Below are 12,184 nucleotides of genomic sequence, written 5' to 3' on the forward strand. Positions count from 1 at the left end.
GGTTGATTGACCTGGAGGGGCGGGCCCAGCATAGGCTGCACAGGTCTGTCTCCCAAGTACACTGCAGTGGGTGGGAACACCTAGCTAGCACAATTCAAACAAACTGTAACCAACAAAGAAAGAAACTGGGCCTCCTACATACGCTTATATGGAAGGAACAAAAAGTACGGGAAGAGAGAGCAACAAGAAAGGGTCCTCAATCCCCAATCCTGAGAACACTGATCCAGGAAAGGTAAATGCAAAGGAGAATGAGGACACAAATCACACAATATCAGGCACGGAACCAACAGACATAAAGCGATATCTCCAGAGCCTCATAGACGAGTTCAAAAGTGAAGTATTAACCAAGTAAAGCAAGATATAAGTAGAATAGTTAGAGAAATGCTAAGCACGTCCCAAGAAAAAACAGATGGTGGAATGGAAGAACAGAAAAAAGGGGAGACCTGTTTGATGGAGAAAATAGAGAAAACATAGAACACGTGAAGCAGGTTCAAAGAGATTACCAGGAAACTAAAAACTCTATTGAAAGCTGACATAAAAGCTTGAAAGAAACTAAAGTTAGATTATCTGAACTAGAGGACAGATTTGTAATGTGGGAGCATGAAAGCAAAAACTTTTTAAAAATAACAAGAAAATAAGCAGTAGCAATACAAAGGCTAGAAGATGATAAGAGCATCTATAAATTAAGAATTAAGAACATAAAAGAAGAAATACGGACACAAACAAATGAACTACAAAAGCTATTCACAGAAATAATCAAGGAGAACTTCCCTAATATGGGAAAAGGTAAAGATACTCAGATGTATGAGGCATACAGGACCCCAGGCTCCTACAAACCAAACAGAACTACACCCAGGCATAGAATAATCAAAATTCCAGAAATCCAATATAAGAACAGAATATTAAAAGCTGTCAGAGACAAGAAACAAATCACTTACAAGGGAACACCCATTAGAATTACAGCAGACTTCTAGCTACAAACCATCAAATCACAAAGAGCATGGGGAAAAATAATTCAATCTTTGAAAGACAATAACCTCCAGCCAAGATTGATATATCCTCACAACTGTCCCTAGAAATTAATGGAGAAACAAGTTGCTTCCAGGATAAACAGGAACTAGGAAAATTTGCAACCACCAATTCAGCTCTACAGAGAATACTGCAGGACATTCTAAAAGAGAAAAATACCAAGATTCCAGAAACAGAGGCAGAGAGGCCACAATGAATGGAGCAGAAAGCAAAATGAAGGAGACAAACTGACAACTAATGACAGAAAAAGAGCTCAACAGAAATGAGGCAGAGAAGGTTGGATGGTAGGAACAGTATTTTGGAGAAAACAAGACATCATAATAGGTAGTGCTGATTTAATATCCTCTTGTTTTGAAGTTCCATCAAGCTTTTGTTCTTCTGTCTCCATCATTCTTAACATGTTGTATCTTATTGGATTTTATTATGTGATAATATAAACAAAAACTTATATAGACAAGATTATACAGAAACCGTTGTTCATTTTCTGTTAGTTGATTCTAAATACCCTGTAATACTGTCATTCTCTTGAATGGTTTTACATTGTCTTGGTATGTTTGATGCTACAGTATATGAAGTTATACTCAAAGATTTCAAGGAAAAAGACACTACGGTAACTACTTTTATGTCGAGATATCTTATGATGAAACACTATTTTGCTTAAATGGTTATGTTCTGACCTGTGCTGTTTTGTTGTTATGTCCTCTTTTTTCTCAATCTCCTTTTTTATTATTTATTTTTTAATTTTTATCTTATTAATTAAGGGAAAAAATAAATAAAAAATAGCAGGATACATTATAGTAATCCACTTTGATTTCCTGTTAACTTGATTTGAAGCCCTGTATTTCTCTCACCATCTTGTTTTGCCTTTTTTTACTCTATTTCATTTTGCTGGATAGTATTAAGTTTGAGAGTATAGGTAACAACTGTGAAGACAATATGTTTCACTATGATGCCCATTCTGGTTTGACTATTATCTTTTTTTGAAGTCCTGTAATGTCTCCAATGTGTTGGTTTTATTGGTTTTGTTCTGTACCATTTTGTTCAATTTTATTATACCTGATGATATGGGCAATTCTTTTTAAGATAGCAAGAAGCACTATGGTAACCATTGTTAATCACCCTGTATTCTGTTTTCACATTATGTACTATGTCCATCCTTTTGATTTGCCTGACTCTGTATTTGTTATGTAACATTTGGTTTTATTCTCTTCAAAACATTGTAATAAGAACTGTGGGAGTAATAAAACCCAAAATGTGTAATTGTCATTGTAAAAAAGAGGAAAAGAAAGTGCTTTAAAGGATATAACTGCATGTATATTTAAGCGTATAAGATAGATAACCATATTACTGAGTTTTTGTTGGATCATTGAACAGAACTGTTTGCAGTCTCACTGCTTGAATGTCTACTTTATATGCTTTAGTTTTGTAACTTGAACAACTATTTCTAAGATCACAATATGTAATCTATTAACAGGATATATTATAGTAATCTACTTTGATTTCCTATTAACAATAGTGATTTCCTGTTATTTATTTTTTTAATTCTGTATAACTTGTACCCTTTTTCTGTTTTTTTTTTCTTTTTCTCCCTAGATAAAATTAAAAAAAAAGAAATCAAATGCAAGTGAGGTTGTGGGAAAAAAGGAACCCTTCTTCATTCTTAGCGGGAAAGTTAATGGTATAACTACTATTGAATTCCACATGGAGATTTCTCAAAAAAAAAAAAAACCCTAAAACTAGAAGTTCATTCTAACCCAGCTATTTATATTTGAGGTATCTTCTCAAAAGTGTTAAAAGCATCATACTACAGTTACATATACACACCCATGTCTATAGCAGCACGATTTGTAAGAGCTAAATCTTGGAAACAGCCCACATGTCCATCATTAGCTGAATAGATAAAGAAAATGTGTTTTTTATATACAATATAGTGCTAGTCTGCCATAAAAAGGATAAACTTGAGACATTATTATGTAAATAGATGCATCTTGAGAACATAATGCTAAGTGAAATAAATCAAGTGCACGTGTTTAAAACCATATTGTCTTATATGAGAAACCAAAAGCATAAATAAGGACACAAATGCATGATATATATTGAGAAATAGGAAGAAAATGTTCAGAAGGGAAAGGGAACAAAACAGGGTAGAGAGGGGAAAGAGAAGGAATGGAATAGTGATTAAAATATTTTTTAAAGAATAGAAGAAAAATAAAAGGGACACAACTTGAGACCACACTCCTAAGCGAAATAAAACTCACATGTATAAATACTGTATAGTCTCCCTAGTGTAAGAAATGGTAGGAGTACATAAGAGTTTATGGTAATCATGATTCCCTATTACATTGCTTTGAAGCCTTATAATGTTTTCATTCATTAGTTGGAATGCTTTTATTCTATTTTGTTTGGTTTTATTATGTGTAATGGTATGAATAGCTATTTTGAAGAAAACAAGACATTATGACAGCCATTGCTGATTTAATAGCATCTTGCTTTGAAGTCCTACCATGCTTTTGTTCTTCTGTTTCCATTGGTTCTATAATTTTGTATCTTATTGGATTTTAAAGTTTGCTAGTATAAACAAATTTTTTATGGAAAAGGAGATAATATAGTAGCCCGTGTTCGTTTTCTGTTATTTGGTTCTGAATGCACTGTAATACTTTCATTTTCTTAAATGGTTTTATACTATTTTGTTATTTTTGACACTATTGTATGTGAAGGTATGCTCACTATCTCAAAGAAAGAGACATTATGGTAGCTACTCTTTTAATATTAAGTTGTCTTGTGGTGAAGTACTGTCTTGCTTACATTGTTCTATTCTGATCTGCTTTGTTCTGTCCTCTTTTGCCTTTATCTCTTTAAAATAAAAAAGAAGGAAAAAAGAATAGAAGAAAAATAATAGAAACAAATTTTTGTAAATGGAGAAAGGAAGAAAGATTGAATGGAAGATAGGGAAATGGCAAAAAAGAATTAAGATACATTATATACAGGTACAAATTCCTTATGATGAATGTGATCATTACGTATGTCAAAAATGTACCAATCACATTAGTTAAAAACAAAAATAAAGAAGGAAAAAATGTTCAGCACCTCTAACCATTAGAGAAACACAAATTAAAACAAAATTGATGTTACATCCTCCTCCAGAAAATATGACTGTCATCAAGTAATCTATAATGAGAAATGCTGGTGAGGTTGTAGGGGAAAAGGAACACTTCTATGTTGTTGGTAGGAATATAAACTAGTATAACCACAATGAAAAGTAGTATTAAGGTTTCTCAAAAACCTGAAAGTAAAAAGTCCATTCAATACAGCTAGTCCCAATCCAGGTATCTTCTTGAAAGTGTTGAAGACATATTACAGTAATACATTCATACTCATATTTATAATAGAACAACTCATAATAGTTAAATCTTGGAAGTGGTCTATATGTCTATCAACAACAGATTAATGGATAGAGAAAAGGTGACATTATATAAAATGCAGTACTACTCTGCTATAAAGAACGATAAACGAGTCATTTACATGAAAATGCACCTTGAGACCTCAGTGTTAAGTGAAATAAACTAGACATCCAAGCTTAAATATTGTATGGTTTGTCTCATAAAATAAATGCAAAGTATAAAGACCTAAACAAAGTATGGATAATAGAAAATAGGAAGATAGAGCTTTTGCAAAATGGAATGGGACCAAGAGATGGAGTGAGGGGGGAGGGCAGGGAGGGGAACGAGATGAAAACAGAAGTAAGATGTGTTATGTACATATACCAAAGTCCCATAACAAATGTAATCATTACGTATTATAAATATGTACCAATAAAAATAAAACTTTAATTAAAAAGAATTCAACTCATGCCCTTTTTTCTCTTCACTGACATTGACAGAAATAATTAAATCAGTGATTCCCAAATGAGGCTGATCAAAATCAACTGGGGTACATTTTCTACATGCAGATTCCTGGTCTCCCCACACTCTTGAGCTTGATTCATGTCTGGGGAGTGAATATAATTTTCAGTCTTTTTTCTTCTTCATTCATTCACGCATTTTGTTTTGTTTTGTGTTTTTGAGACAGGGTCTTACTACGCAGTTCAGGTTGCCCTTGAATTCACTGTAGTAGAAGCTAGCTTTAATCTTATGATGATCTACCTTCATGAGCATCCCAAGTGCTATGACTACAGGTTTGTTCCACCACTCCTATCTATGAAATGTAATTTTATAAGAACTGTATCACAAGATTCTGATTATCAGTAACATTTGAGAACTTCTGTAAAGATAGCCATTCCTAACAACCAAAACAATTAAAATAACTTAAATACTCTGAACAAGGCAAAATATTCTTCTTTCTGGGTTACCAGCTTGTTTGGTGGTCAGATTGCTATGATACTTTTAGTCTAAACAGCTTATTATAGTTTAAGAAATCTAGCAGTCCTAAGATGTCTGACTCCCTACATTTCTTGAATTTCTACTACTGCTGCCTATTAGAGTTTTCTTGATGATGAAAATGTTCTAAATCTGTGCTATCCAAAACAGTAATAATTAATCATATATTGTTATTAAGTATTTGAGATGTGACAAATAATACTGAGGAAGTATGTTTTAAATTTTGTTTAATTTTTATTTAAATTGCTACATGAAGCCAGTGTATTAGACAGGTCAAGTCTAAATTTAGAACCTTGATTTAAATGGAGCACTCCCTCTCCTGACCCCACTCACCTCTACTCAGGAGGACTTCTGCAGAGATCAGGGTCACATATAGCTGATAGGTCAACTGGGGCACTGAACCCAGGAAGGCTTGAATCTGTGACACACGCTTGTAGGCATTGCGATGCATAGCCAGAGTCCGGATGGAGTGGCCCACCTCCCATTCTATCAGCACTTCCTCACCATCTATTAGCATCTTCTTACGGGTGAGGCTGACATAGGGCTCCTCCTGCCCTTCTTTCTTCCACAGTGTGAGGTACTTTATCATGGCCTCCAAACATCTGCAGGAGTAAAGTATTATGGGAACTTAACTAAAGCTGTCCAGAGAAAGGGGTCTGTAATGAGGAAATACTTTGGGAGGTTGTGCTACTTTTTTATCATTTCCTCACTTCTATCCTAGGGGTTTCCTATGAGGGAAAGGGTTGGTCATGCCTTCTACAAGTTAATTTGAATCTAAGTTATTTTTGGTTGGTCACCTACTGACTTAAGTATATCATTTTGAAAGTACTTCTTTGAGGAAACAGAATTGTTTTGTTTCCCTTAGCAGCACAATTTGTAATAGCTAAATCTTGGAAACAACTCATATGTCCATCAACCAAGGAATGAATAAAAACTATGTGGTCTTTTTATAAAATGGAGTACTACTCAGCCATAAAGAAGGATAATCCTGACACATTTATAGGTAAATAGATGCAATTTGAGACCATACTCATAAATCAGACTCACATGTGTAAATATAACATTGTCTCACTGGAGTGAGAAACTGAAAGAGTAAATAAGGACCAAAATGTACAACAGATATTGTGAAATGGGAAGAAATTGTTCAAAAGCAAAGAGGAAATAGGGTGGGGGAAAGGGTAAAGGAAAGAAGGGACAAAAAAAAATAAGATATTATACTAGTATTTTTTCTTAATTCATTGAAAAGAAAGGTTTGTGCTAATATTGTTTGGAGAATTTCTTATGTCTATATTTTATACTGTAACTACTTTGCAGATAACAATACACAATGTACTAACTATTGTTATTTTCCTATTATTTTGTTATGAAATATTTTTCATAAAACAAAGAATACGCCCATGGTTTTTAAAACGTGCCTTGAACACAAAAGTATTATGGAAATACTGTATTCAGAGAGATGGAGTCTCTAGAAAGCCTGGGCTTTCATAACATCTTAAATTCTTAAAGTATTCTTTATTTAAAGTGCTCAGGTCCATAATCAGAATTTCAGTTTCTGATTTTTTTTTTTTTTAAGAAAGACCCATATTTGTGCCTCTCGACCTGTTTTGGACAACAGGTATTTTTACACCTGATTCATTCTTTACAAAGCGGAAAACATCTTTATGAGAACCTATCACCCTGAAAATAGTAAAAAGACTACACTTTCTGCTGTTCATTTTCCATTTACCCCTTATAATCAGAAGTCTCTAGTAGTTCTGATGCTGTGAATAGAAACAAACAGAACATCTTGTTTTGGAACATTTGAGTTACCCTTTCCCTTACTCACCCTGAAAAGAACAGAAACTGTGACCTATGTCTATGACAAGTAAGAACAATTGTGGTAGAAATTAAGACATTTTCCCCAATAGGCTGAGGGTAAGGGTTGTATTTATATGCCCTACATCACAATGGGAATTTGATAAATATTTGGTGAATAAATGAAAGAATGAGAAGAAAAAAATAGGCTGAATTATTTTGGAAAGGGAATAATAATGGCAATATGATTTAACAAAAAAAAAAAATAGATCAAAGATAAGTTTAGAGGTTTATGTCCTAAGTTTTGGCCTCTGATAGGAAGGTTTGGAATACAGTGGGCAGTATTCTCCATAAGATTTCCTCAAGTTTATTCATGTGTAGCACTCCAAAGTGTTAGAAACTTCCATTTTCTAAAGACAAACTCTAAGACATGGGAAAGAAAAAGAAGGAAAGAGATAACAAAGAAGAAAAAGGAATATTCTCTTTCTATTTAAGTAGAAGGTTTAAGTGCATTTTCAACAAAACATTTAGATTTTAACCCTAGCTCACCCACACTATTGCTAATTTATACTGGAGGAGGTGGTGACGTGAAATGCTCTGTTTATGCTTTATTTTATGGGAAAAGGTAAAATAACATTTCATAACAAGATTATAAAAGAATAAGAATAGGTAATATATTGCATACTATTCTCTTTAAAGTATTTTCTCAGAGCACAAGATAGGGCATAAAAAATTTTCCAATCAATATTGTGCTTCTATGCTTAAGGCTCTTCACTGGTTTGTATGAAAGTGTGCCTTCTGTATAAGCTTTAATAAACCAAAAGTCCATTTTCATTTCCAAAGCAATGGTACATTTCATGTAAGAGAGCTAACCTTAGAAACACCTTCATATGCCTGATAGCACTAATCTCACCTAAAATTTTTTACTTACCTAAAAATTGGCCTTGAAAGTAAGCATATAAAGAATATGATTTATGAGTTTTTAACATTTTCCCTGCTATGGGTTTAGGTGACTGAGGTTATAAATGCTTCCCAATCATTTCTTTCTTTTTTTCTTTCTTAATTCCTTTTTTTTTTTTTTTTTTTTTTTTGGTATTAGGAATTGAATTCATGGCTTGCGCTGCTGAGCTAAATCCCCAGCCTCCCAATCATTTCTAATGAAAGGTATACAAAAAAAATGGAAAAAAAAACAGTGAATAACACTCCATATAGTGGGCTCAGATCAAAGATGCCTTGAAAGGCTACAAAGCAGAAACACTAACAGGGAAAGAAGGAGAGGGAAAGAGAAAAGGAGAGAGAGAGAGAGAGATTTCTCAAAGCTGGGTGCTGGGTACTTGCTAGAATTTGCATGTTAAAAGTTCTTGATCTATTAACTCAGTATATTACATTTGAAAAGAAAGAGAAATGGTTACCTTGCTCCTCTAGTGACATCTTGAAATTTCTTGGTTGCAAATTCAAGATGAGTGAAGCCTTTCTTTTATAGTTTAACTTCAAAGATTTAAAATTCAAAAGGACCTTTAGATCACCAAGTCAAAAGATTTCATACGACCAACTAAGTTACAACCTGACCAGAAGATGTAGTTTGGTGTGTGTTGTTTTTAGTCACGTGCCAAAATTTAAAATCATGATATTTCATATAAAATCCTGTCTAGGGAGAGTCTCCTAAAACATTAGGAGATCTGGCTTTACTAGGTCTCAATTTCAACACAGAAACAAAGGGCCAAATCTGTAAAGTGTCTGGAATCCTCTACAGGCAGGTAATGGACTCTATATTGTCATGGTTCTTCTTATTTTTCCTTTTTCTAACACTGAGACTTTGTTTTCATTTATCATCTCACATGACATTATTGATTTTCTCATACTTGGCCCACTTCACTCATGTATGATACTTGCCAGGCCCCCTCACTTAGATTAGAGTAGTAGAACTCATTTAATTCACAGATGAAGGAACTGAGTCCCAAGGGATTTTCAGAGATCTCACTAAGGGCACACGACTAGTCAATGACAGAGAAAGAACTAGACATCAAGTCTCCTAATTCCCTACCACTGTTTTTTAGGCTTATTTTCTGTGCTAAACCTTAAGCAATGCTTTCCCATTGAAAGTGATACTGTAAATACTGTAATTTTTCAGCTATATGGAGATATAATTGAGAAATAAAAAGCGATATATAACTTTATAGAAAAAAAGTTTATAAAGAGAGGAGTTCCATCTTTTATCAGTTTCACAGTCCATTTATATATCTCTATTGAGATGCCTTCTATTACAGTTAATGACATCATCACTCTGACCCATCACCTCAGCTAACCGCAGGTATTTGTCACTCTTGCAATCATGACAAACTTGGTCCATTCCTTCCTCCTGATCTCATAAATTTTGCAATAGCACTCCACCTCATAGTATCCAGATGAGACTGCTTATACAGATGCATGTCTCCCTTGATTTTTATCCTTTCAAAGGAACTTAAATAAGAACACCTGACGCTATACACTGTGGTACTATATCCAGATAGACAACCTTCCCTTACCCCTTCCAAATATTTATCATTGTCACAGAAATATACAAAGAGATGAATACAACAGTGATGAAATAGGAAATAGGAGAGAACAATGAACTTCATCATGGCCAGGTACCAGTATACAGAAAATGTCGTAAAACTTTTGCAGATGTCAAATAATTTAAAATTTAAAAACAGCAGCATCTTTCTCCCATGAACTCAAAGTAAAATTGAATATGGGATGGAATGGAAGCAGGAAAGAATTTTTTTTCCAATTTAAAGAACATCTAAAATGCAGAATTAAAATTACACACACTCAGAATAGACTTGTAGCCCAGTGATAAGAGTGTCCAGCTAGCATGCCCAAAGCCTTGGATTCAATCCCCAGCACCACAAAAAATAAATGAACTCTGTAACTATGTTCTGCATACAAAGAGTGAGCATGTCTGTTGGTTCCATTTCAGTTTTTACAACAAAAAGTCAGACAGTAAGCGCTAAAGAAGCCTTATTGATGGTATCATTCATAGTTTGGGAACACAGGTACATACCACATGCTCATCATGGTAGCACTTAAAATTTCACTTAAGTTCATTTGGATTGTAAAAAGGGAAGCTAAGGGGGGGAATCAATTAGATTAGAGGCACAGTATTAGCCTGGTAAATATTAACATCATCTTTCTGTGTTTAGAGAAGGCAGGGAAATATTAAAAAATTGCTCACCTGATAACAGGTCCCAAAAGGATTAGATGCATAAATAATGATAGCGGCTTATCTTTGGCCAGATCTCTGTGGACAAAAATGAGGGTCAACTGCACCATAATAGATGAAAACATAAAGAAAGAAAATGTATATGTCATCCAGAATGTTTCATTATTCTTTTGATAGATTCTAATCATGTATAAGGCAGATGCAGCCTCGCCACAGTATAAAAAGGTGGAAAAGAGAATACCAAATGGAAAAGTAAAGCGGGGGCTGGCCCCTCGGATGACATCTTCCTCCACAGATGAAGCCTGCTCCATATTTGGCTCATCAGGAATTTCATAAACTCTATCCATTATGGAGATTTTGAGTGTTGTGCTCTAGTGTTCAGAGCATCCCCCAAACCATCCCCAAAAGAATCTTATAGCCCCTGCAGTCCACGTAGCAGTCAAGCTAGCTCTGTCAAGTTGAGTTCCAGAACCGAAGTCAGCTAATTAGGAGCCTCATCTCTTTTAGACTCAGTTGGAGTTAGAATGGAGAGCCCAGGAGTACCACTTTGAATTTGACTCTTGATTGGCTCCCAAATCCAGTTGTCAATATCTGTGCTCAGAAACTTGAATAAAATAAAAGCAAGCATCCCAGCGTCGCGTCTGGAGTCCAGTTTCAGGCATATGAAGAGGCTTGGGAGCAGCTGTTTCCGGGGAGGCTCCTTTCTCAGCGCCCTCCAGGCGAGAGGTTAGCCACTCCGTGGGGGCACTGACTCTGAACAGTTCCTTGTAAGGAATTCTGCCATCGTGTGCCTTCTAATGTCAGCAGAAAATGAGGCAGGGCAGAAGAGAGAGCGCAGCCTGAGAGTCCTCCGAGAGATTCAGCTCAGCATCTAGGTATCCCAGCTACTGCTACAGGTTATTTTGTCTAATTAGCTTGCTTTCTTGTCAGCTCACCCACGCGCTGTCTGGATGGCGCCTACTCAAGACTTCTAAGAGGGTGGCTCCTCGAATTCCCCAAGTCCCGCCTCAAGACAGCCAGGCTTGGGGAGGGAGTGACACCACAGTCCTGTTCGCGAGAGAGCATCATCTCGGGGAGAGAAACGGAGCACGTGCACACTAAAAGATGTTTTTTAAAAACGCTGGAGGGGCTTCTCAAAACAACTGCGAGAGAACGGCGCAACATGCTAAACTCTTGGGTGCCTTCTGCTGAGGAGTGTCGCCTGGCCGGCAGGTCCAGCATTAAGACATCAGAGGTTTCACCAGCTAAGGCACATGGAGAGCAGGACGGGCTACTGGGGCCCAAATAACTGGCCAGAGAGTTCCAGGACGACCAGCCAAAAGAGGCTCATTGTTGGGAGAGGCACGACAAAAAGGGACTTGGGCTACTCCTCAAGATTTCTCACCATGGCCCCCGAAACCAGGAGAGAACCACATGTTTCCTCTTCTCCAAGAAAAGTAGTCACTCATTTCTACCCCGCCCTCCCTGAGAGACTGGTTCCCACACCAGCTCAACCCACGCGGTTAGACAGGTGTGTCTGCCTGGGCCTCAGGGTTGAGCCTCCCTGGGTCCTATTGCCCTCCAGTTAACATCACAGGCAGGGGAACCTAGGAAGCAGTTGTGCAGTTTCCATTTCAAGCAAGATTGCCGCAAAGGGAAGATTGAACACTGTGGAGATCAAGACTTGAGGCCAGCTCACAGAAACTGAAAGCTAGTATTATGTGCCATGATTTCTCCATTTACAGAAATGAGGCCGATAGGAACTATGGAATGAAATTTCAGGTCTTTGGTTGAAAGGTTCTGA

General features: G+C 36.0%; 1 protein-coding gene across 3 annotated transcripts in view; it reads right to left on the minus strand.

The window, feature by feature from the left end:
• Nucleotides 1–11,868, minus strand: part of Xkrx (XK related X-linked) — a 33,446-nt gene extending 21,578 nt beyond the window's left edge. Inside the window, exons 1-3 of one of the 3 annotated variants that reach the window (XM_063246174.1) lie at nucleotides 10,643–11,861; nucleotides 10,414–10,479; nucleotides 5,739–6,007 (exon numbers count right to left, since the gene is read on the minus strand). In XM_063246174.1, coding sequence (XP_063102244.1) covers nucleotides 5,739–6,007; nucleotides 10,414–10,445 — 301 coding nt within the window. In that variant the 5' untranslated portion in view covers nucleotides 10,446–10,479; nucleotides 10,643–11,861. Of the gene's footprint in view, nucleotides 1–5,738; nucleotides 6,008–10,413 lie in introns of all 3 variants that reach the window. The other 2 variants (XM_003471034.4, XM_063246178.1) reach the window with 2 other exon arrangements.
• Nucleotides 11,869–12,184: the final 316 nt, after the last annotated feature.

This window comes from Cavia porcellus, unplaced genomic scaffold, assembly GCF_034190915.1.
Source record: "Cavia porcellus strain 051 isolate PalLab524CR breed Dunkin Hartley unplaced genomic scaffold, mCavPor4.1 scaffold_3, whole genome shotgun sequence".
Lineage (NCBI taxonomy): Eukaryota > Metazoa > Chordata > Mammalia > Rodentia > Caviidae > Cavia > Cavia porcellus.